Source organism: Lagenorhynchus albirostris, chromosome 7 (genome assembly GCF_949774975.1).
Source record: "Lagenorhynchus albirostris chromosome 7, mLagAlb1.1, whole genome shotgun sequence".
Taxonomy (NCBI): domain Eukaryota; kingdom Metazoa; phylum Chordata; class Mammalia; order Artiodactyla; family Delphinidae; genus Lagenorhynchus; species Lagenorhynchus albirostris.
The window spans coordinates 36659568-36686668 of NC_083101.1; the positions used below are offsets into that span (position 1 = coordinate 36659568).

The following is a 27101-nucleotide window of genomic DNA, read 5'->3' on the forward strand; positions in this document are numbered from 1 at the left end:
GCAAGAAGGATCTCCTTCCTAAGAGTTGGGAAGAGGTCACATGTCAGAAATAGCGATACCAAGTGGGAAACATCAGGGTGAGGGCTCGGAATGTGTGACAGGTGAAGGGTCCAGCCAGTCCTCTGCCCTCCACCTGTCTCCTGTGTTCAGGGTGCAATCTCCAAAGAACTGGCCATCACCCTTGGAAGATCATTTAAATTCCAGTCTGTTCTTCGGGACCATTTTAGTCCTTGAAGTCATTTAAACTTTGGAAAGTGAGTTGACTCAGTTTAGAAACTTTGTATCCTTCTGGGATTGCATCTCCAAGATCCAATTGTGTTGAAGGCACTGGAGGAAGTTTACTGCCTGCTTCCTTTCTCCCTCCCTCCTTTTCTCCCTCCCTCCCTTCCTTCTCTCTGAACATCATAATCCCATTAACAGAGTCCAGCAGCCTGCTGGTCAGAACATGACTCACTCAGACGTCAAGTCTTTTCTCCTGTGCTGTAGTCAAGCCTCATTACCCCAAGTCTGTGTTTACGCAGTGGTTTTAGGGGTCTATATTCTCCTCTGGATTTTCAACTTGTTGGATTAGGGCCCTTGAAATAACCTGCCGTGTTCTTCCTGAATCCTCACTTGGCATCCATCTAAGTCACTGTCCTTTCAGCAACCTATCATCTGCACACGTGCTCCCAGACCTTACGGTAGTCACGGACAGAATGTGACCCAGAACAGGGATGGGTCCAGAAAATGGGTACCCTCCTTTATCCAGCAAACGATTATTAAGTGTGTACTACGTAGAAGGCAGAAATGTGCCGAGAATCACGATCTAGAGACAGGAATGTGAAAAGAAAGCTACCAAACAAGGAAGGAAGTGCAGGCCAGGGAGAATGCCCACGCTGATGTAGCAGCCCAGAGGAGGCAGGGGCCAGACCTCCTCGAGGAGGTGAGCCAAGGTCCGTGGTGTGCTGGCGCTGGCTCGCAATTGTGCACATCTCTTCCCAACTCCGATTCAGTGACTTTGTTGGTAGCTTGAAATGGGCCATCCTGCCATCATCAAAAAATCTAGAAACAATAAATGCTGGAGAGGGTGTGGAGAAAAGGAACACTCTTGCACTGCTGGTGGGAATGTGAATTGGTTCAGCCACTATGGAGAACAGTATGGAGGTTCCTTAAAAAACTACAAATAGAACTACCATACAACCCAGCAATCCCACTACTGGGCATATACCCTGAGAAAACCATAATTCAAAAAGAGTCATGTACCAAAATGTTCATTGCACCTCTATTTACAATAGCCTGGAGATGGAAACAACCTAAGTGCCCATCATCAGATGAATGGATAAAGAAGATGTGGCACATATATACAATGGAATATTACTCAGCCATACAAAGAAACAAAATTGAGCTATTTGTAATGAGGTGGATAGACCTAGAGTCTGTCATACAGAGTGAAGTAAGTCAGAAAGAAAAAGACAAATATCGTATGCTAACACATATATATGGAATTTAAGAAAAAAAATGTCATGAAGAACCTAGGGGTAAGACAGGAATAAAGACACAGACCTACTGGAGAACGGACTTGAGGATATGGGGAGGGGGAAGGGTGAGCTGTGACAGGGCAAGAGAGCGGCATGGACATATATACACTAACAAACGTAAGGTAGATAGCTAGTGGGAAGCAGCCGCATGGCACAGGGGTATCGGCTCCATGCTTTGTGACTGCCTGGAGGGGTGGGATAGGGAGGGTGGGAGGGAGGGAGATGCAAGAGGGAAGAGATATGGGAACATATGTGTATGTATAACTGATCCACTTTGTTATAAAGCAGAAACTAACACACCATTGTAAAGCAATTATACCCCAATAAAGATGTTAAAAAAAAAAAAAGAAATGGGCCATCCTGGGAGTGTTTATATCACAGAAATCATCAAATGCTCCAGATCAGGGCTTTTTTGACTTGGAGATGGCAGTCGTTAAATATTCACCAGTACACCACTGGAATGGAGGAATGTCAATCTGCCCAATGAAGGGGAGTGGGTAATCATCCCAGGCAGAGGGGGCTGCATAACCAAAGACACAGAAATGAGAAAGAGCCCCAGGAGTGAGGAGTGACCACCAGTGCAGTGTTGCAGGAGCACAAAGGGGCTGCTGATGGGGAGGAAGGCAGGGCTGGACCCAAGTTGATCTTTTGGGACATCCTGAGGAGTTAGGACTTTCTTCTGTAGGGGATGAGAAGGCACTTAGAAATTTTAAGTAAAGGTCCGACACGATGAAATTTGCATCTTAGGTTGATCCTTCTGGGCACAATGTCGAGGCAAGACTGGGGGCAGGAGGACAAGGTCTAAAGAGACAGGGAAGCACTTCAGGCAAACAAAGATAAGAACATTGACTGGGGAGTGACTGCATGGTGAAGATGGGGAGATTCAAGAAAGGTTTGGTAAGTACAAAATATAATAGTAGATTTTGGTTGGATATAGCAGGGGGGAAAGAGGATAGAATCAATATTTCTAGCTCAAGTGATGGCTGGGTGATGGTGACACCACCAAAGTGGAGAATATCAACCAAGTTTTTGGTTTTTGGGGAGAAGATGAATTCATTTTGGAGTACAGTGTGTTTGAGGAACTTCCAGCTAGAGATGGGGGAGATGTCTGAGCTGGAGACTCATCAACTTATCCATCACTTAGGGAGAGTGGCTGGAACCCTGGAGATGCTAGCACTGCTCTGCTGTCTGTAGATACAAGTCTAAATGTACTGCCACGGAAGATTGTTGGGGGCCCCCTGAAATGCAAATTCATAACATCTACATGGTTTCCTTGACCTCTGGGCCACTAGGGACCCATCCACTCTGTCATGAGAACCCTCTGAGCAAGTGGATTCTGAGGATAGGAACAAGGTTCGCTGCTTGCAGAGGAGAGAGTAAGGCCACAGAGACCAGTGACCCAGAGGAGGTCAGCAGGGGTGTGGACAGTCAAGGGTCAAAAGTCAAGAGTTAGGGGAAAGCAAGGACTGGAAGAGCAGTTGTCTCCAGAGCAGAGGAATTACAGGCAGCTGTTCTGATCCTGCATTAAAAAACACCCTCCTTCCTCCTGGATTCCTTAGAAGGAATAACTGGGACCCCAATCCTAGGAAAAGTCTAGATAGACCAGTGCTTCTCAGACAGTAGCATGCATCAGAATCACCTAGAGGAATTGTTAAAACACAGACTGGAAACACATAGGCACACACGCACACACATATAGGTGCATGTGCAGGCTGCTGGGCCCCATCCACAGAGATTTATTTAGTAGGTCCCGGGAAAGGCCCAGGAATCTGCATTAACAAGTTCCCAGGTGATGCCGACGCTGCCCTCTGTCACACTGAGTAGCCCAGGGTTAGGCTTCTTACTAACTCAGTGTGTAGGGTCTCAGGGCATTGAAATTTGAGGTATTGCAGAAGATGTTTCTCCTCATTATTCCTCATTGTCTAGGGAAGGCTCGGACAGACCAGCCAAGGGAATACTGGGTTTTAACCAGCCAAGAGAAAGCTTTGTGTGTCAGAAATCTCCTTTCTACGAGTGTGTTTGTGTGTATGTGTGTAAATGTGAGTTTGCCATATATAATTGGACCAAAGGGGTAGTCTGAACTCCACCAACCCCAGCATTTCCTGGGAGGCATCTGTTTATTGTGGCTTTCTAAGGACAAATGTGGACGTGACACCCCACGAGATTCATAAGGTCTGTAACCAGATCCCGGATCAAAACACTTTGAGATTCTGTTGGGAGTCATGAGTAACAGCACATTCTCTGTAAAGGTGGAAAAGAACCACCACCATTTTGAGATAATACCAGGGCTGGAATCAGGTGCTATAAAGGTCAGAGAGACAGAACTTCCCTGAAGAGGGAGAAGGGAAGGGGAGGAAGGGAGAGGGACCAAAGCACTGCCCCTTCACGGAGGGGAGCCCACTCATGCAGCAAGCACTCAGGGGAGAGGTAAGTGTATAATTTCTCATGTCTGAACGCTGGATCGTCTAGACAGTATTTGCCTGATTCGCTGCTTCATTCCAGGAAGCACCACAGTCTCTTTCTGAGGTCCCTTACATTGTTTCCATGCTCTGTACCACGAGGCGCCCTGGCCACAGGACTCACCTGACTGACCAGTGGACCCCTGTCCCAGGGGCAGTCAGCATATGGGCTGTCTGGTGGCTGATACTGGATGATGAGTAACCAAACCCCTTAGTTCTGTCTCTTACAAGCTTGAACTCAAAACACCAGGACAGAGTCAGCAGCTGGTGTAAGGAAGGAAGAACAGGAAGGAGAAACCAGAGTAACACAAAGAAAGCGGGTAGTGAGGAGAGGCCTGGCCTGTGGGAGCTGAAGCTGAGTCTCAGGGACAGTCCCTGTGACACACCCGGGGCAGTCCCCCCTGGAGTTGGGGGACAGAGAGTTCTGCCACAGAGGGACTAGCAGGAGCCACTCAGATCCTGATTGACAGTCCAGTGCCTGTTCAACCATGAGGCCCGACTGTGCCACTGTCCCCCATGAACCCCAAGACATCCCCTAACCCTTGAGGAAGCCCAAGCGTGAAGGAGGGGGAGGCTCCTGGCATTTAGAGAGCAGAGGTCAAAGATGCTAGACATCCCAAATACGAGTCACTGCAGCCCAGCGAAGGAGGGTCCTTCCACCCGCCTTCATCCAAGTATCCCTCGTACCTACTTCATGGGGCTTGGGGAGCATTAGATAAGATTAAGAAAACAGTTGTAAATTAATGGCAACCCATATTAATATTAATACCTCACCATTATCTCAAATACAACAAATCAAACTGGCCATAAACTCCCTCAATCACAGAAACTATCTCTTAGTCGTATCTCTATTTCTAGTAACCAGCCTGGAGCTGGGCACAAAGATGTAGAGAAACTGTACACAGAAATGTCAGAGACAACGCTGTAGCCACCCTACCTCCACCAGCCCAGACAGGCTCTCCTCCTAACTTCCTCCAGGTCTTTCTTCCCGTTCACAAGATCTGGGAATTTACCCATTGTTCATTTTCCTCTCTTCTGCATGTCCCACCCCAGATCTATCTCTAAATCCTATCATTTCTTCCTCCTAAACGTCTCCCAGGGCCACTCTCTCCTCCATCCCTGTTATTGTCACCCTGGGCTAGTTCTGCCTGCTCCTCCCGTGACCAGCCCCCTGGACAGCTTTGTGACATTCTCAGTCTTGCCTCAGTCTCTGGATGTTCCCACTCTGCTGGACATTCTCTGAAGGCAAAGACTCGCTTCTGGCCATCGTGTCGCCCACTCACCCCTACCCTTTGGTACCTGGCACAAGGCCTGGCACACATGACATGTTTGTAGCATAGGGATTGTTCAGAGTGGAGGGCAGGCTGTTGGGGGAGAGAGAGGGTGAGGGAGGCGGGGGGGAAGAAAGAGAGAGAAAGAGAGAGCGAGCGAGAGCGAGCGAGCGAGAGAGAGAGAGAGAGAGAGAGAGAGAGAGAGAGAGAGAGCGCACCCTGGGTCACCCAGTGGAGGGGAGGAGATGCCTAGGTGGCCAGGAATCTGTCCAAAGTTCCCAGGAATGTTTGAATTCACTGAGGCCCAGCTCTTTTTCCCTTCGAGCCTCTTTTTAGGGCCAATGACAGAGCCAACTGTTGGCTCCTGGACCAATTGTGATCAAAGCCCGGGAGAACTCTGATTACCTGGCTAGAGAACATTCTAAGCTGAGGTTTCCATTCCTAGTGAGAGGGGAGTTTTGGGTAGACTTCACAACATTGTCTAATTGGATCTATGAGGTGAAGTCTAAATTCCGAGCCTCTCACCAAACTTTAAATTGCTTCTGGGATAGGGCCTGGCCCCAAAGCAACCCAGCTCTAAACTCCTGAGAGAGTCATCGTGGGACCCTCTGGAGAGCAGTACGGAGCACAGAGAAGGGGGTACTGGCCCAGGGCTTGGGCAAGGCTTGCCCGCCCACCCTGCAGCGCCATCTCCTCTGGGCTGGGGTACCGGGCTGAGTCTCAGCCTTGAGAGTCAGCCCTCGTCTCCTTGTCTCATTGAGCCCCAAGGGCAGGCAAGGACACTGTGAGTAGCTGTAGCTTCTGTGCACTGCAAGCTGTGGCTGCACTTTGGAGCCCTCTACACCCAGAAGACAGTCACTTCTCCTGGCCCCTGGTAAACTGGCAAGCAAGAGACCCAGCCTACATGGGACCCTGGGTACTGCCGGGTGACCTCTACAGCTAGTTCTTCACCAGCTGGGAGGAAAAAAGAGTCTGATGCAAAGAGGGCTGAGCATAGAGGAGGCAGGGAGGAGGGGTGAGGGAACAAGGCAACTGTTTCCAAAAGCTCTGAAGGTTGCTGTTGTAGCAAGGGAGCAGATGTGTTTTGCATGAGCCCAGGAGGCTGACTTAGGACCAGTGGAGGAAGGGATAAGTTAGAAAAGGGCACATATCAGGTCCCTGAAGAACTCTAATTAACAGCCCAGACTTCCCGACAACAACACTGGAGACCGTGAGCACTCCCACCATTATTCAAAATGTTCAAACAGAAGCCAAGAAATCACCTCCTGAAGACAGGACCCCTGTAACAACAGGTGGGTTAGAGAAGAGGACCTGATGGGTTTAATATCTGAAGATTCTGCCAAGCTTTAAATTCTGTACTCCCTGACAGTAAAGCAGCCTTTCTCTAAAATTGATTCTGCGTCCCTTAATTCCTGACATCCTGAGATAACCTCTTTTGGACACTGTATCATTACCAAGTAGAAAACAAGCACCCCTTCTTCAGGTCCACGTGCAATTCACAAACCTCTCTTGGCCTCAGTTTCTCTACCTTTAAACCAGAGATGGTTTAATGGCGTCAGTGATTCCCAAGACTGGTGTACATCAGAGGTACATGGAGAGCATTTATTTAAAAGAGAAAACCAAAACACTGATCTTTAAGACCATCTACAAAGGTAGGACCCAGCAATCTGAACTTTTTTTCATTTTCTTACACTATATTTTCAATTTTTTTGGTTTACAATTTCTTCCTCTAATTCTTTTTCTCTTTTTTCTTCTTACTGAACTATAGTAGATTTACAATATTGTGTTAGTTTCAGGTGTATAGAAAAGTGATTCAGATATATATATATGTATGTATATATATGTCTATGAATATATATGTGTGTGTGTATATATATATTCTTTTTCAGATTCTTTACTGTTATAGATTACAAGATACTGAATATAGTTCCCTGTGCTATACAGTAAATCCTTGTTATTTATCTGTTTTATATATAGTAGTATATATCTGTTAATCTCATATTCCTAATCTATCGCTCCCCCTCCCCCACTTTTCCCCTTTGGTAACCGTAAGTTTGTTTTCTATGTCTGTGAGTCTGTTTCTGTTTTGTAAATAAGTTCATTTGCATTATTTTTAGATTCCACATATAAGTGATATCATATAATATTTGTTTTTCTCTGTCTGACATACTTCACTTAGTATGAAAATCTCTAGGTCCATCCATGTTGTTGCAAATGGCAATACTTCCTTCTTTTTTATGGCTGAGTAATATTCCATTCTATATATGTACCACATCTTCTTTACCCATTCATCTGTTGATGAACACCTGGGTTGCTTCCATGTCTTGGCTATTGTAAATAATGCTCCTATGAACACTGGGGTGAATGAATCTTTTCAAATTACAGTTTTCATGTTTTCCAGATTTATGCCCAGGAGTGGGATTGCTGGATCATATAGCAACTCTATTTGTAGTTTTTAAAGGAATCTCCATACTGTTCTCCATAGTGGCTGTACCAAGTTACATTCCCACCAACAGTGTAGGAGGGTTCCCTTTCCTCCACACCCTCTCTGGCATTTATTATTTGTAGACTTTTTGATCATGGCCATTCTGACTGGTATGAGGAGATACCTCATTGTAGTTGTGATTTGCATTTCTCTAATGATTAGTGATGTTGAGCATCCTTTCACGTGTTTGTTGGCAACCTGTATATCTTCTTTGGAGAAATGTCTGTTTAGGTCTTCTGCCCATTTTTGGATTGGGTTGTTTGTTTTTCTGATATTGAGCTGCACAAGCTGCTTGTAAATTCTGGAGATTAATCCTTTGTCAGTTGCTTCATTTGCAAATATTTTCTCCCATTCTGAGGGTTGTCTTTTTGGCTTGTTTATGGTTTCCTTTGCTGTGCAAAAGCTTTTAAGTTTCATTAGGTCCCATTTGTTTATTTTGTTTTTATCTCCATTTCTCTAGGAGGTGGGTCAAAAAGGATCTTGCTGTGATTTATGTCATACAGTGTTCTGCCCATGTTTTCCTCTAAGAGTTTTATAGTATATGGCCTTACATTTAGGTTTTTAATCCATTTTGAGTTTATTTTTGTGTATGGTGTTAGGGAGTGTTCTAATTTCATTCTTTTACATGTAGCTGTCCAGTTTTCCCAGCATCACTTATTGAAGAAGCTGTCTTTTCTCCATTGTATATTCTTGCCTCCTTCATCAAAAATAAGGTGACCATATGTGCATGGGTTTATCTCTGGGCTTTCTATCCTGTTCCGTTGATCTATATTTCTGTCTTTGTGCCAGTACCATACTGTCTTGATTACTGTAGCTTTGTAGTTTAGTCTGAAGCCCAGGAGCCTGATTCCTCTAGCTCTGTTTCTCTTTCTCAAGATTGCTTTGGCTATTCGGGGTCTTTTGTGTTTCCATACAAATTGTGAAATTTTTTGTTCTAGTTAAGTGAAAAATGCCATTGGTAGTTTGATAGAGATTGCACTGAATCTGTAGATTGCTTTGGGGAGTACAGTCATTTTCACAATGTTGATTCTTCCAATCCAAGAACATGGAATCTCTCCATCTGTTTGTATCCTCTTTAATTTCTTTCATCAGTGTCTTACAGCTTTCTGCATACAGGTCTTTTGTCTCCTTAGGTAGGTTTATTCCTAGGTATTTTATTATTTTTGTTACAATGGTAAATGGCAGTTTCCTTAATTTCTCTTTCAGATTTTTAATCATTAATGTATAGGAATGCAAGAGATTCCTGTGCATTAATTTTGTATCCTGCTGCTCTACCAAATTCATTGATTAGCTCTAGTAGTTTTCAGGTAGCATCTTTAGGATTCTCTATGTATAGTATCATGTCATCTGCAAACAGTGACAGTTTTACTTCTTCTTTTCTGATCTGGATTCCTTTTATTTCTTTTTCTTCTCTGATTGCTGTGGCTAAAACTTCCAAAACTATGTTGAATAACAGTGGTGAGAGTGGACAACCTTGTCTTGTTCCTAATCTTAGAGGAAATGGTTTCAGTTTTTCACTATTGAGAACAATGTTGGCTGTGGGTTTGTCATATCTGGCCTTTATTATGTTGAGGTAAGTTCCCTCTATGCCTACCTTCTGGAGAGTTTTTATCATAAATGGCTGTTGAATTCTGTCAAAGGCTTTTTCTGCATCTATTGAGATTATGATATGGTTTTTCTCCTTCAGTTTGTTAATATGGTGTATCACATTGATTGATTTTTGTATATTGAAGAATCCTTGCATTCCTGGGATAAACCCCACTTGATCATGGTGTATGATCCTTTTAATGTGCTGTTGGATTCTGTTTGCTAGTATTCTGTTGAGGACTTTTGCATCTATGTTCATCAGTGATACTGGCCTGTAGATTTCTTTCTTTGTGACATCTTTGCTTTTGGTATCAGAGTGATGGTGGCCTCGTAGAATGAGTTTGGGAGTGTTCCTCCCTCTGCAGTATTTTGGAAGAGTTTGAGAAGGATAGGTGTTAGCTCTTCTCTAAATGTTTGACAGAATTCACCTGTGAAGCCATCTGGTCCTGGGCTTTTGTTTGTTGGAAGATTTTTAATCACAGTTTCAATTTCACTGCTTGTGATTGGTCTGTTAATATTTTCTATTTCTTCCTGGTTCAGTCTCAGAAGGTTGTGCTTTTCTAAGAATTTGCCCATTTCTTCCAGGTTGTGCATTTTATTGGCATATAGTTGCTTGTAATAATCTCTCATGATCCTTTGTATTTCTGCAGTATCAGTTTTTACTTCTCCTTTTTCATTTCTAATTCTGTTGATTTGAGTCTTCTCCCTTTTTTTCTTGATGAGTCTGGCTAATGGTTTATCAATTTTGTTTATCTTCTCAAAGAACGAGCTTTTAGTTTTATCGATCTTTGTTACTGTTTCCTTCATTTCTTATTCATTTATTTCTGATCTGATCTTTATGATTCTTTCCTTCTGCTAACTTTGGGTTTTTTTTGTTCTTCTTTCTCTAATTGCTTTAGGTGTAAGGTTAGGTTGTTTATTTGAGATTTTTCTTGTTTCTTGATGTAGGATTGTATTGCTATAAACTTCCCTCTTAGAACTGTTTTTGTTGCATCCCATAGGTTTGGGTCATCGTATTTTCATTGTCTTTTGTTTCTAGGTATTTTTTGATTTCCTCTTTGATTTCTTCAGTGATCTCTTCATTATTTAGTAGCGTATTCTTTAGCCTCCATGTATTTCTATTTTTTACAGTTTTTTTTCCTGTGATTGTTATCTAGTCTCATAGCGTAGTGATCAGAAAAGATACTTGATACAATTTCAATTTTCTTAAATTTACCAAGGCTTGATTTGTGACCCAAGATATGATCTATCCTAGAGAATGTTCCATGAGCACTTGAGAAGTGTATTCTGTTGGTTTTGGATGGAATGTCTTATAAATATCAATTAAGTCCATCTTGTTTAATCTGTCATTTAAAGCTTGTGTTTTCTTATTTATTTTCATTTTGGATGATCTGTCCATTGGTGAAAGTGGGGTGTTAAATTCCCCTAGTATTATTGTGTAACTGTCGATTTCCCCTTTTATGGCTGTTAGCATTTGCCTTATGTATTGAGGTGCTCCTATGTTGTGTGCATAAATATTTTCAATTGTTATATCTTCTTCTTGGATTGACCCCTTGATCATTATGTAGTGTCCTTCTTTGTCTCTTGTAATAGTCTTTATTTTAAAGTCTATTTTGTCTGATATTAGAATTGCTACTCCAACTTTCTTTTGATTTCCAATTGAATGGAGTATCTTTTTCCATCCTATCACTTTCAGTCTGTAGGTGTCTCTAGGTCTGAGGTGGGTCTCTTGTAGACAGCACATATACGGGTCTTGTTTTTGTAGCCATATAGCCAGTCTATGTTTTTTGGTTGGAGCATTTAATCCATTTACATTTAAGGTAATTATCAATATGTATGTTCCTATTACCATTTTCTTAATTGTTTTGGGTTTGTTATTGTACGTCTTTTCCTTCTCTTGTGTTTCCTGCCTGGAGAAGTTCCTTTAGCATTTGTTGTAAAGCTGGTTTGGTGGTGCTGAATTCTCTTAGCTTTTGTTTGTCTGTAAAGGTTTTAATTCTTCTGTCGAATCTGAATGAGATCCTTGCTGGGTAGAGTAATCTTGGTTGTAGGTTTTTCCTTTTCATCACTTTAAGTATATCCTGCTACTTCCTTCTGGCTTGTGGAGTTTCTGCTGAGAGATCAGTTGTTAACCTTATGGGGATTCCCTTGTATGTTATTTGTTGCTTTTCCCTTGCTGTTTTTAATATTTTTTCTTTGTATTTAATTTTTGATATTTTGATTAATATGTGTCTTGGCATGTTTCTCCTTAGATTTATCCTGTATAGGACTCTCTGTGCTTCCTGGACTTGATTGACTATTTCCTTTCCCATATTCGGGAAGTTTTCAACTATAATCTCTTCAAATATTTTCTCAGACCCTTTCTTTTTCTCTTCTTCTGGCACCCCTATAATTTGAATGTTGGTGTGTTTAATGTTGTCCCAGAGGTCTCTGAGACTGTCCTCAACTCTTTTCATTCTTTTTTCTTTATTCTGCTCTGTGGTAGTTATTTCCACTATTTTATCTTCTAGGTCACTTATCTGTTCTGCCTCAGTTATTCTGCTATTGATTCCTTCTAGAGAATTTTTAATTTCATTTATTGTGTTGTTCATTATTGTTTGCTCTTTAGTTCTTCTAGGTCCTTGTTAAACGTTTCTTGTATTTTCTCCATTCTATTTCCAAGATTTTGGATCTTTACTATCATTACTCTGAATTCTTTTTCAGGTAGACTGCCTATTTCCTCTTCACTTGTTTGGCCTGGTGGTTTTTTACCTTGCTCCTTCATCTACTGTGTATTTCTCTGTCTTCTCATTTTGCTTAACTTACTGTGTTTGGGGTCTCCTTTTCGCAGGCTGCAGGTTCGTAGTTCCCGTTGTTTTTGGTGTCTCCCCGCAGTGGGTAAGGTTGGTTCTGTGGGTTGTGTAGGCCTTCTGATGGAGGGGACTGGTGCCTGTGTTCTGGTGGATGAGGCTGGATCTTGTCCTTATGGTGGGCAGGACCATGCCTGGTGGTGTGTTTTGGGGTGTGTGTGAACTTATTATGATTTTAGGCAGCCTCTCTGCTAATGGGTGGGGTTGTGTTCCTGTCTTGCTAGTTGTTTGGCATGGGGTGTCCAGCACTGGAGCTTGCTGGTCGTTGAGTGGAGCTGGGTCTTAGCATTGAGATGGAGATCTCTGGGAGTGCTTTTGCCAACTGAGAGCTCTATTACATGGGGCTGGGAGGTCTCTGGTGGTCGAATGTCCTGAACTTGGCTCTCCCACCTCAGAGGCTCAGGTCTGACAACCAGCTGGAGCACCAAGACCCTGACAGCCACACAGCTTTTGGGAAGTCTGAGGTCTTCTGCCAGTGTTGAGTAGGTGTTCTGTAGGAGTTGTTCCACACGTAGATGTATTTTTGATGTATTTGTGGGGAGGAAGGTGATCTCCACGTATTACTCCTCCACCATCTTGAAGGTCCTCTTGGCATGCTTTTGAGGTTCATTGGTTGTAAAATGTATCAGTAGTTTGCTTCTTTTTATTATAGAATAGTATTCCATTGTATAGTTGTACCACATTGTGCTTATCTATTCACCCATTGATCAACATTTGGATTGTTCCCAGTTTTCGGCTATTACGAGTAATGCTGCTATTTAACATTTATATACACAACTTTGTGTGGAATTGGTGGGTTATATGATACAGGTGTGTTTAACTCTAAGAAACTGCTAAACTGTTTTTCCAAAGTGATTGTAACATTTTAAATACCCATGAAGCAATATATGACAGTTCCAATTTCTCCACATCATCACCAACACTTGGTGTTATTAGTCTTTCCAATACAGCTCTTCTAGTGGTTGTGCAATAGTATGTCATTGTAGTTTTAATTTGCATTTCCCTGATGGCTACTGATATTGAGCATCTTTTCATGTGCTTTTTAGCCACTGACATACCTTTTGGTGAAGATATTTTAATTGGGTTGTTTGTCTTTTTATTATGTCATATGTAAGAGTTCTTTTATGTAGCCTAGATATAAGACCTTTATCATATATATAATTGCAGTCCTTTTATTTGTCTTTTTATTTGTCAGTCCTTTTTATTTGTCTTCATTTTTTATGGTGTCATTTAAAAAGCAAAAGTTTTAAATTTTGTAGCATATTTTAAAATTTGGTGTCTTATTTAAGAAATCTTTACTTAACCCAAGGTCACAAATATTTTCTCCTATGTTTTCTTCTAGAAGATGTATGATTTTAGGTTTTACATTTAGGTCTGTGATCCATTCTGAGTTAATTTTTTGTATGGTGTGAGGCAAGGATCGCATTAATTTTTTACTTATGAATATCCAACTGTTTCAGCACAATCTGTTGAAAAGACTATCTTTTCCCCCATTGGATTGCTTTGGTAACTTTTTTTTTTTTTTTTGCAGTACGCGGGCCTCTCACTGTTGTGGTCTCTCCCATTGCGGAGCACAGGCTCCGGATGTGCAGGCTCAGTGGCCATGGCTCACGGGCCCAGCCACTCCGCGGCATGTGGGATCCTCCCGGACCGGGGCACGAACCCGTGTCCCCTGCATCGGCAGGCGGACTCTCAGCCACTGCGCCACCAGGGAAGCCCCCTTTGGTAACTTTCTTAAAAGTGAACAGATCATAGATATAAGGACTAAATTCTGGACTTCTTTTTTTTTTTGTCATCTTAAAAACATGGAATGTGCACTTTCCCAGACTTCAAGATTTAAAGTCATATCGGCAGCTCTCCAGCACTGGGCAGCAGGAAGCTTATCCTGCCTACTGATGAAGCAACAAAAGTTTCAGGCTTCCTAACTGACATTTACAGGGTGCCTTCAAGTAGTGAGTGTCGTGTGAGGATCTAGAAAGCATGATGAACAAAACAAACACAAAACCAGAGACAGAAAGAAATCGACTAGAGAAAATGGCACTATTTTGTAGCTAAGGCTCTAGAGCCCACAAGCCACAACTACTGAGCCCACGTGCCACAGCTACTGAAGCCCGCATGCCTAGAGCCTGTGCTCTGCAACAAGAGAAGCCACGACAATGAGAAAGCCCACGCACAGCAACAAAGACCCAACACAGGCAAAAAATAAATAAATTTATTTTTTTTAAAAAAAGAGTATTTCTCAAGTGCAGGGAGGATTCTTTATATGAAGTGTATGTGCATACAGTCTGCAAGTTAGGAAAGTTTCTTAAACGCTATGCTTCATTTCTCCATTTGTAAACTGCAGCTACTAATAGGGTTATTAAAAATTACATGGGTTAATACATATTAAGTGCTTAGAAGATGATCTGGGACATAATGATTGCTCGAATAAATAACAGCTATTATTATTAAGCATGCACTTTCATGTACATGATGGTGAGCTTTCTACTGAGAAACTTGGCTTAAAACAGCAGCATAAGGGACACTGGAATAGATAGTCAAAGAAACTGACAACATTGCTCTAAATCTACTTTAAAAAAAAAAAGTAAGGCCTTCTGTGGTGGCGCAGTGGTTAAGAATCCGCCTGCCAATGCAGGGGACACGGGTTTGAGCCCTGGCTCGGGAAGATCCCACATGCCGCAGAGCAACTAAGCCCGTGCACCACAACTACTGAGCCTGCCCTCTAGAGCCTGTGAGCCACAACTACTGAGCCCTTGTGCCACAAGTACTGAAGCCCACACGCCTAGAGCCCATGCTCCGCAACAAGAGAAGCTACCCCAATGAGAAGTCCATGCACCGCAATGAAGAGTAGTCCCTGCTTGCTGCAACCAGAGAAAGCCTGTGCGCAGCAACAAAGACCCAACGTAGCCAAAAATAAATAAATTATATATACATATATTACTTAAAAAAAAGAAAACAAGTAAGAAAGATCCCTCTCTGTCTGAGGGAAGGATGGAATAAATGTTTCTTTAAGTGAAAAAAGTAATATGTATTCATTGTAAAATGAACAAACAAATCAAACACTACAAAGATGTAGAAACTCCCAGTACTTTTACCCAATTTGGCATTTACCATTTAAGACTTTTTCCCATTTATATATTATGCATTTTCCCACCTGTGTGGTGGTTTTGTTTTGTTTTTTTAACAAAAATGGGATCATACCATCCAAAAAAAAAAAAAAACATGGAATGCTTCATGAATTTGTGTGTCATCCTTGTACAGGGCCATGCTAATCTTCTCTGTATAGTTCCAATTTTTGTATATGTGCTGCTGAAGTGAGCACTGGACTTTCTATTCTGTTATATCTGCTAACTTTAAACTATGGCTATCCCCAGTCATGTTGGACTTTTATGTCAAGAGACCAGCAGGCAAGGAAAGGAGTCACTATCCTAGTGGCATATAACTGATCCTGCTCATGAGGAGGAGATAGGGCTGCTTTTACACCAGGAGGGCTATTATGGGCTGAATTTTTGTGTCCCACCAAAATTCATATGCTGAATCCCTTAGAGTCTATTACCTAGGAAACCCAAACAATGACCACTGTTTTTAACAATAGGACCACATCACAGAGCTTCAGAAGCAGGTTGTCTGATTTTCAAGAGAGCCACCATTTCAGCCCAGAAGTTATTCCATTTCAAGAAGAACACAGCTGTGGAGGTAGAAAGACGACAGCATTTCACACACACACACACACACACACACACACACACACACACACAAGAATGTGGCATTGCATGGAGAAAAGGCACTGTGCATTTTCCACTTTGAGGGGGCTAGGTGTGAGTATCAGGTTTCAGAATAATGCAGGAAGCCAAGAATTTGTACAAACTAATAGTACAACAAAAGGCAGCTGTGGGATTGTGGTTGGTTTAGAAGTAGTGCTCACAACTGTGGAGCAAACAAAACTACCCAAGTTGACCCAAGAAGAGCATGGTGTGGTGAATTCCAAGACGTGATGGACACTGCAAAGTTGGGATTCTAATGTGTCTAAAATTTGCTCTGTATAGTTCTAGAATTTCAATTAATTATTGAAAACTACTTCTCAAACTTTAACATGCATATAAATCGCCTGAGAATTTTGTGAAAATGCAGATTACAGTTCAGTAAATCTGGAATGGGACTGGAGATTCTGCAGTTCTAACAAGATTTCAAGTGATGTTGCTGGTGTTAGATCACACTTTGAGTAGCAAGTACCTAGGATATTCTGGTAGAATTAGTCTGGCACTGGGGCTGATTCATTCATTTGCCTAATTGATATCTGTATCCTTGTTTGAGCAAGAATTTTGAGACAGCTAAAATATTCAGATGTACATAGTAATACCTAGAGCAACCACTAGAAAAATAAGGCAAGGAGCTACAGCTAAAAAGCCAATACATAAATTAAAATGGAATTAGTTCTAAGAATTATTCAATTAACCTAAGAGACTGGAGGAAAATAGGAACAGATGAACAAAAAGTAGATGTGATAAATAGAAAACAACAACAAATAGTAAACTAAACCCAACTATTCAGTGATTACATTAAATAGAAATGGATCAAACTTACTAATTAAAATACAGAGACTGTCAGACTGGGTAAAAAAGCAAGTCTCAACTGTATTCTGTCTAAAAGAAGCATTTAAAAAATAAAGACACATACAGGTTGAAGGTAAAAGGATGGAAAAATATATCAAGCAAACAGCTGGAGAGTTATATTAGTATCAGATAAAGTAGATTTGAAGACAAAGCATATTACCAGAATAAAGAGGGACATTTCATAAGGATAAGGTGTCAAATAATCAGGAAGACATAAAATCATGAATGTATATTCACCTAGTAACCAAGCCTCAAAATAATATGAATGAAAAACAGACATATTTAAAGGGAGAAATAGAGCCACGGTCAGAATTGGAGATTTTCATATCCTTTTCTCAGGAATTGATAGAACTAGACAAAAAAAAGTCAAAAATTAATTTGCTATGGACCATAGACCTAAACATAAAAGCTGAAAGAAACTATAAAGCTTTTATTATAAAACATAGAAAAACATCTTTGTGATTGGGGGGTAGGCAAAATTTTCTTAGAGAGGATATGGAAAGTAATAACCAAAAAAAATGTTTTAATGATAGAGTTCATCAAAATTTAAAACATCTGCTCAGCAGAAGACACTATTAAGAAAATGAACATGCAAGGCACAAACTGGTAGAATATTCACAGTACACGTATCTGACAAAGGACTTGTATCTAAAATATATAAGAACTTCCTACAACTCAATATTTTTTAAAAAAACAACAGAAAACTATAATAATGGACAAAATGTTTCAACAGATAATTCACAAAGAAAGATACAGGAATGATCAATGATCACATGAAAAAGTGCTCAAGGTTACTTGTTATCAGGAAAATGATGCAGATGAAAACCACAATGAGATACAACTACACATCACCAGAGTGGGTAAAACTTTAGACTGACAACGCCAAACGCTGGCAAGAACGTGATATGAGAACTCTTGTGGTTTTTTGTTTTTTTTTTTGCGATACCCGGGCCTCTCACCATTGTGGCCTCTCCCATTGCGGAGCACAGGCTCCTGACGCGCGGGCCCAGCCGCTCTGCGGCATGTGGGATCTTCTTGGACCGGGGCATGAACCCATGGTCCCCTGCAACGGCAGGCGGACTCTCAACCACTGCGCCACTAGGGAAGCCCTCTTGTGCTTTTTTTTTTTTTTTTTAATTAGGGTATAATTGCTTTACAATGGTGTGTTAGTTTCTGCTTTATAACAAAGTGAATCAGTTATACATATACATATGTTCCCATATCTCTTCCCTCTTGCGTCTCCCTCCCTCCCACCCTCCCTATCCCACCCCTCCAGGCGGTCACAAAGCACCGAGCTGATATCCCTGTGCTATGCGGCTGCTTCCCACTAGCTATCTACCTTACGTTTGGTAGTGTATATATGTCCATGCCTCTCTCTCGTGAAAAAGAATTTTCTAATACTCTAGAGCTCTGCAAATATGGAGTAGGTCATTTGGGAATGTAGTGGGCTCTTCATCATTAGAGGAAATCAAGCTGAAACTGAAAAGCCATGCATCACTGTGGTGCAGAAAAAGATCTACAATGGAAGACAGAGTTGGACTAGATTATTTGGGGAAGCATGATCATGATATAATTCTGTGTAACATACCTAGAAGCTTAGCCAAAATGTTCAAGGACTATTAATGTCCACTGATTCCTGTGTGGACATTCACCAAGAGGGAATGATAACAAAAATATAAAATAACATAACATAAAATAGATGTTGTTTAAGAGTACAAACTTGTGACAAGTAGTAAATAACCCAGTGATCTAATGCACAGTTCAGTGAATATAGACAGCAATATTGTATCATAATTATGTAATAAATATCACAACAGCAATCATATTACAATATGTAAATGTATCAAAGTAACACATTGTACACCTTAAATTTACATGTTTTATGTCAAATATATTCAAGACCGAAAAAAAAGAAAAAAGCACTGCTTTTAGTTATCTAAGAGAACTAGATTTCCAGAAGCTGTGACTCACTGTGGATTTTTGGAGACAGTCCTCTGTTTATCTTCATAAAACATCAGATTCAAACTATTAGGAACATATCAGCATTTCCAGATCACAAAATTACCTTGGAGACCTCCCCAAGGTATCTCTCCATGTCCAGTGTCCTTTTGTCCTTAAAAGCCCAGCTAGATTCTACATCACTTAAGAAGCATTTCATGACCCCTGTTCTATCAAAATGAATGTCCTTTTGGATGTTCTGGCCTCTCCTGAATCCTTCTGCTTCCCTTCCCTGACAGGTTGTGTGCCCATTTAAGCCTGGGCCATGGGTCACCCCTGTTCCTCATGGGAATTCTCACACCCAACAAGTGTTTTGATGGATGGATGGATGGATATTCAGACACAGACAAATAGATTGATGGAGGGATGGAGGGATAGAGGGATGGAGGGATGGAGGGATGGAGGGATGGAGGGATGGAGGGATGGAGGGATGGAGGGATGGAGGGATGGAGGGATGGAGGGATGGAGGGATGGATGCACAAACGGACAAGACAGGTAGCTGGACAGATAGATGAATGGAAAGCCCTGGAGCTAGCATTGCTCATGAGAAAAGAGATCTTGGGAACAACAGGAGTATGTTTTCTGTGAAAATGATCTGGAGAAACAGAGTGAGTATTCACAACTAATGATTTCCCTAGTACCTAGCACAAAGTGGGAGAACACAGAGCAAACTTAAAGTCACTTTTCTGGCCAAGTTTAATGAGATGAACCGCCATATAGGACACAGAACCACTAAAATGAATATGTTATGTATCTTGTCTCTGATTGAATGCATTAAATAATCAGAATCTTCACTTTAAACATTGTAAATTTGATATTCTATGACCCCAAAGTAATTTCTAATTTTATTTCTCTTTTTTCTTGGAAACAAATAGAGACTGTGGACTTTCACAATGGTTTTTCAATCACTCAGCCAGACTGGAACTCCAGACCAGATGCCCTGGACCTACATGAGACAAAGGATGTTGAGTTTGGATCACTGAGTATTTTATTTAGTTGAAAGATGAGACAGACCATGGAAAGTGCCAACCAGACAGCCTCTGTGACAGAGTTCATTCTCCTGGGCCTCTCAGCCCACCCAAGGCTGGAGAAAACGTTCTTTGTGCTCATCCTGTCCATGTACCTGGTGACCCTGCTGGGCAATGGGGTCCTCATCCTGGTGACCATCCTGGACTCCTGCCTACACAAGCCCATGTACTTCTTCCTGAGGAACCTCTCCTTCCTGGACATCTGCTACACAACCTCCTCAGTCCCCCTCATCCTTGACAACTTCCTGACCCCCAGGAAAACCATCCCCTTCTCAGCATGTGCTGTGCAGATGTTCCTCTCCTTTGCCATGGGGGCCACGGATTGTGTGCTTCTGGGCATGATGGCGTTTGATCGCCATATGGCCATCTGCAACCCCCTGAGGTACCCTGAGGTCATGAGCAAGGCTGCCTATGCACCCATGGCTGCCAGCTCCTGGGCAGCTGGAAGCACCACTGTCATGATGCAGACATCCCTAGCAATGCAACTACCCTTCTGTGGGGACAATGTCATCAACAACTTCACCTGTGAGATCCTGGCTGTCCTGAAGTTGGCCTGTGCTGACATCTCCATCAATATAATCAGTATGGTGGTGGCCAATGTGATCTTCCTGGGCATCCCAGTTCTGTTCATCTTTTTCTCCTACGTGTTCATCATCGCTACCATTTTGAAGATCCCCTCAGCTGAGAGGAGGAAAAAGACCTTCTGCACCTGCTCTGCCCACCAAACAGCTGTAGTCATCTTCTATAGGACCATCCTCTTCATGTATGGGAAGCCTAAATTCAAGGACCCCCTGGGAGGCAGACAAACAGGACCTTGCAGACAAGCTCACCTCCCTCATCTATGGAGTGGTGACCCCCTTGCTCAACCCCATCATCTACAGCCTGAGGAATAAGGAGGCGAAGGCCGCTGTGAGGAACCTGGTAACTCGGAAACGCTTCACCCAGTGATGCTGGAGGGGTCCTGCTGGTTCCTGTTCCCTGGTTTCTCTTACCTGAGGGTCTCGGAGGATAAGATGAAGGGCTAACTTCACGCAAGTTTACATAGGTAAATCTAATTACACGGAATCTCATTACACCCAAGAGTTTTGTGTGAACATAAAGCATTTAATATGAATTTTCCCCTCATTCTATAGGCGATTCTACAAAAGTATATTTCTGTTGATCAAGCCTTACAGTTCTCTATATCTGTGATGCATAGTAAACAAATTGATAACAAGGAAAAGTAACCCTTCAAGATTTATTGTTTAACTCATGAAAAGCTCAAGTCTGTAGGGCCATAATTCAATTACTCCTTGGCTCGCCCTTTGAACATATTTGAAAGGGTTCTTATTTTTATGTCACCTATGTCAACTCTTCCTACTCCATTATTAAATAACAGTAATATTTTTATCCTTATCCTCATTGCCTCTTTCTCCTTATTGTCATTTAAATTATTAAAACTGTTTCTTGAATCATTCTCTTCCTGTGTCTTCAAAATTAACCTCTTTCTCTTGTCCTTAACCAAGTCCCCCACCAGAAAATCATTTATATCTTTGAAGCAGAGAGGACAGCAAGGTGTGGCGAAACTGATGCAAAGGTCAAAGGTTCAGGCCTTTTTTCTTTTCCCTTTTTTGAAAATGTTATTCATCCCTGGGTTCTTTCCCTAGATATCCTTGGCCTCCAAGGGTCATCAGAGTAATGTCAAAACTGAGAGGTACCGAGGAGAATCAAATGAATTCTATTAACCACCTGACCTGGCTTGACCGAGTGTGCAGCCAAGGGGTGACCATCGCTTGCTTTTCTACCTAAGAAACCCCAAAGCCACACGGTAGTCAGAGGGAGAGGAGGTGATGCTCAGAGGGAGGAGGAGACGTCTAAGAATCACCTACATGACTGGTGAGGAATTCCAAGGCAGCTCCCTAGAGTAATTAATCTAGACATCTAGTTAAAGAATGAGTAGAATAGAAAACCTCTGACAGTTGATACCAATTTTTAATCCAACAGAGAGGAAACTAACAATCGAAACAATCAGCCTTTGCTGAAAAACAGTCATTGCAGGAAGATGGTGAAAGCATTAAAGAAAATTCTCAGTGGTTTTCTCAGCAGAATTCAAGAGGGTAGTGAATCAATAAAACAAGAGAAGTCTATAAAAAAAGAAGCTAGGAGAAAAGATAACTGGGAAATAAGAACTTTTTCTTAGGGGAAAGATTCCACTTACTGGATCAAATAAAATTCAGTAGAAAGTATTTAAAAGTAGATGGCACAATTTTTTAAAATGAACTTTAAAATTAAAAATAACTTAAATTCCTCTCCTAGACTTCAGAGAGAAAAACAAAGAGATTTAAGTTATTTGAGAAAAGATGAGAGGCATGGGAGATAGACCAGGGGGATCCATCATGAAAACATGAAGAGAAAACAGAGCAGACAAAAGACAAATAATAACTAAAGAGAAAAAAACACATTTCACTGAATAGAAGTTTTAGATATTTTGTTCATAAAATGTTCATCAATCACCAGATAAGAATTGTAGCAAAAGACACACCTACCTAGGATAAATATTCAAGGATAACTTTTGATGCCTATATATACCAAAATAGTTCTATAGACTTTTACACAGAAGAAAAGCATATTTCCTAAGAAGGAATGAGAATCTGACTGCCATTGGCCAGCTGTTCTGCAGCCCTAAATGTAGACATCAGTGGAACAAGGTTTACTAAGTTGTGAGGGAAATGGGCTGTGAGTCCCGAGTTCTACATACCCCTCATCATTGCACAGATACGAGGGTTAAAAAGACACTTGCTGTCATGTGTAAACACAGAAAGCACATACCCCTGCAATCCCTTCCTGAAAAAAAATTTATTTAGAACATTCTCCCAACAAACAGTTAAAAATAAATAAATGAAAGGATGTGATGGATATGCCATAGAAGAGACAGTGGAGAATGATGAAATGCATAAGACCAATGAAGTTTAGTCAATTCTTATACCAAATTTGCAAAGACAAATCTATGAAGGAATTAGTAGCAATCATGTCGAGGTAAACAGTAACAAGAAAGCAATGATGGAGCTCCAGTTACAATTCTAGATGACTTCATCAAGCTGGGAAATGGAGAAAGAGAAGCAAAGGCCACTGAAGGCTTCATCTTACAAAGGATATGGTGGGAAGGGATTCTTATAAATACAATCCATTGCATTGATACTGAAATGCAACAAAAGTCTTAACATGCTTGTTGAAAATTTACGAGTCAATACCAGTAGACAAGTATTAGAATTCTTTCTTTGAAAGAATCCGAGGATTATGAAAGAACAAAGAAAGTTCATCAAATGAAAAAACTCATTTATTGAACCTAAGTAGATTTAAATCATTGTACAGTAAACAAATAATACACATTACCCAGTGGGTTTTTTTTTAGGAATTTCAAGGTTTCTAACATTAGGAACATTAGGAGATCAATTACTGCAACCATTTTGTTAACAGATTAAATAAGAAAAAGTAATCCCATCCACAAATGTTGAGAAGTCATTTGGTAAAATCTAGCATCTATTTCTGACTTTTTAAAGTAGTGGACTTGAATAGAAGAAACCATCCTTCGTGAAGAACAACAGCAAACAGCATACTTGACGGCAGAATACCAACGACATGCCTACGATGCATGTCTGGATTAGGACCTCTGCTCTCGATGTCTGCATCATTCTAGCTAATTAAACCAGATCAGAAAAACAAATAAGGAACAAAATATAGAAAAGAAGAAAACTATTCAGTAAGTAAACAGATGTTGTTTACTGAGGAAAAAAGTTTAATCAAGTGCAAAACTACTACAACTAGTAAGAAAGTACAGTAGGGGGGTTGTATATAATTCACACCAGTCACAACTTTAAAACACCTAGGGAAAATACATAAAGAAGTTTGAGTACATCATATATTTACAATGGTCATGCATTAACAGAAGATATTTTAAAAAGATGTTTCGGGCTTCCCTGGTGGTGCAGTGGTTGAGAGTCCGCCTGCCGATACAGGGGACATGGGTTCATGCCCCGGTCCGGGAGGATCCCACATGCCGCGGAGCGGCTGGGCCCGTGAGCCATGGCCGCTGGGCCTGCTCATCCGGAGCCTGTGCTCCATGGCGGGAGAGGCCACAACAGTGAGAGGCCCGCGTACCGCAAAAAAAAAAAAAAAAAAAAAGATGTTTTCATTTTGGAGGGAGGAAAAGCCCTGAATGTAAACTTCAGGGCAGTCTAGAGTATCCTCCAAGTACCCTCATTCAAAGCCTTTTTCCCCCTTTCTAACAGGTTGGGATGACCCATGCTCCATCCATTTTCCCATCCCTAGAGCAGGTCCATCCTATTTGTTGGGAAAAGGTCCAAGCCCTGGGCTTGGAGGCAAACACAAAGGCTCACTCATCAAAGGTTCTCAGAAGCAAAGAAAACCAGTCTCTACTCCAGCCCTTGTTTTGAAGATAACCAAAGAGTTTAAACCAGACCACTGACAAATGGAGTCTTTCAGAGCTCTGCGTACGTGCAAATTAATTTCTACCTGATTACTACTGGTGACCATTTCTCTCAATTTAGGATGATCCTTAAAATCTTCAAGAGAGTATAGTATCTAATGAAGGTTATCACAAAATATGACCTAATCAAACATCACAGATGATCACAGACAACGTGTCTAGAACATAATCACCCAAACTGCATTTAAGGAATCAGAGCATTTAAGGAATCAGAGCATTTCAGATGCCGGACGGGGAACGTGTCCCCTGTGGACACGACCAGGTGGGAAAGGACCAGGACCAGGTCCTGGTGGAAGGACCAGGTGGGAAAGCAGGAGCTAACTGCCTCTTCCTCCTCAGCTCCAGCCAACTGCTGCCAGGCAGGAATGCAGAAAGGGGGTGGGGAGGGAATGCAAAGAGCTGCTCCCTTTGCTGCAGGCTCCACATTTATCTCTGGTGTTTGCAGAGTTGAGTGCTTCCCATAATTCTTCAACAGTATAAGTATTATGAGGACCAAACAAAATTTGTTCCTCAACCATTTTTGGCTATGGGTTGCAATTTACAACCTCTGCTAGAAGCACATGTAAATCACAGTATTGTTGGAGTTCCTATGGATGCCGTCACAGAGGTCACTTACATCTTCACTGTGCATCTATTGTTTGGGGAGGAAACTGCCCTCTCACTCTTATCATGTGATTCTAGTGGGGCTGCCAATTGTACTACACCAACGCTTGGCCACAGCAATCAGTCTAAGGGAAAGCATATGACCTAGGTCAAACTAATCAGAACCATTCCCCAGCATATTTCAACTGGAGCAAGAAGAAAGGGGTCCTGTATTAGCTTTCTATGCTGCATAGCAGATCACCACTTAGTAGCTTCAGACAATACACATTTATAATCCTGCCATTTCTGTGAGTTAGGAATTCAAGCAAGTCCTCTGCAAGGCTGCAGTCTAAGGTGTTGGCCAGGGCTCAGTTCTCATCTGGAGACTCAAATAGAAAAATGTGGATTAGGCTGCTGACAGCTCTCTTCCCTAGCACGTGAGAAAGTCTGCTAAAAATGAAGCCAGGAAAAGACAAGTAGAGATAAGAACCATATGAAGAGACAGAGAGTCCTAATGACATGGTGAGTCCCTAATTCCAGCTGTGCCTGAGACTGAATCCACCCTTGAACTTCTCAGTTGTATGAGCATTAAAGTTTGTATTGGGATTATGCTGGTTGGAGTAAGTTTTCTATCTAGAAACTTACAAAGTCCTGACAATTACAAAGCCCAAAGCAAAAGCATCTTTACAAAGTCACCCTCTCTTGCTGACCACTGCATACTCCAACTGCAATCCTATATTTATCTTACATGGTAGATAATTCCCAATTGAGATACAAAAAACTGCAAACTAGTCTTGGTCAAATTCCAGGCTCTTTTTCAAATAAAACAGAAGGAATAAACTCTTTTCAGGCCTGCACTCCCCCTGAACATTGATGCCAAAATGCTAAAATACAAAAAATCAATAAAACAAATAGAGTAATATACTTAGAAGATAATACACTGTGAGAAAGTTGCATTCATCCCAAAAAAGCATGGATAGGGTGAACATTAAAATTTTACCACATTAATAAATTAAAGAAGAAAAACCAAATGATCATCTCAATAGATGTAGAAAGTGTTTGATAAAACTCCATGTCCTGGGACTTCCCTGGTGGCTCAGTGGTTAAGAATCCGCCTGCCAATGCAGGGGACACGGGTTCGAGGCCTGGTCCGGGAAGATCCCACATGCCTCAGAGCAACTAAGCCCGTGCACCACAACTACTGAGCCCATGCACCACAACTACTGAAGCCCTCGCGCCTACAGCCCGTGCACCGCAACAAAGAGTAGCCCCTGCTCGCCACTCGCCGCAACTAGAGAAAGCCCACGCGCAGCAACCAAGACCTAACACAGCCAAAAATTAATTAATTAAAAAAAATTCAATGTCTTGACAATAACCACTCTACTCCAGCCAGACACCTCAGGAAAAAAAAAAAACAACACCCTTACCCCACCAGCAAAGGTTGAGCAGACAGCCTAGACTTCCATTCTTACCAGGCTATGACAAGACAACCCAACCACTACCCTGTCAATGTGGTATCAGAGGAGGCTGGATAGGGAGGTGAGATGTTTGTATCTGCTGGGCAGTAACAAGTCCCCACCCCAACCCACAGTGTCAGTGGAGACCACATGGGAAGCTCCTTCTCCTTCCCACTTGGGTGGTATCAGAGGGGGCCTAAAGAAGGGTCAGGACTTGTGCCTGTGCTAATGAGGCCACCCCTTCCCACAGTGTCAGTGGAGGTCGTGGGAGTAGTACTAGGCACTCCTGCCTCTGCCAGGCAGAAGGGAATCAGCAGAGCCCTAGTAGGGAGCTGAAATTCCCACTCCCCACCCAGCAGTAAGGAGGATCCCCTCCTCCCAGGAATACAAGGCTGGTTCAATATTCAAAGATCAGTCAATGCATCTACCATATTTACAGGCTAAATAGGAATAAAATCACATGATTATACCAAGTGAAACAGAAGAAGCTTTTGAAAAAACAACACTCATTCATGATAAAAACTTTCAGCACTGAACTGGAAGCCCCAGCCAGGGAGGCAGGACAAGAAAAAAAGACTGCAAGTCTAACGTTTTTGAAGGAAGAAAAAGAAACTGTCATCATTCACAGATATTATTACCTACTATATAGGAAATCTAAAATAATTTAGAGATATAAGTATTTAAAAGAGAGTTTAGCAAGGTTCCTAGACAAAATCAATGTTAAAAAAACCCAATTGCATTTCTATATTCCAGCAGCAGATTATGAAAT

The 27101-nt window shown here is 41.7% G+C and overlaps 1 protein-coding gene and 1 non-coding gene across 2 annotated transcripts; one reads left to right on the forward strand and one right to left on the reverse strand.

Annotated features, from left to right (window-relative positions):
- Window positions 1-15384: 15384 nt before the first annotated feature.
- LOC132523984 (U6 spliceosomal RNA) lies at window positions 15385-15490 on the reverse strand. The gene has a single exon (XR_009541749.1). It is a non-coding gene; the product is annotated as a U6 spliceosomal RNA (small nuclear RNA).
- Window positions 15491-19794: 4304 nt separating this feature from the next.
- On the forward strand, window positions 19795-20755 carry LOC132522853 (olfactory receptor 13C7-like). Its single transcript, XM_060153409.1, is given in 2 exon segments — window positions 19795-20604; window positions 20606-20755. Coding segments are annotated over 2 exon segments (960 nt in total).
- Window positions 20756-27101: the final 6346 nt, after the last annotated feature.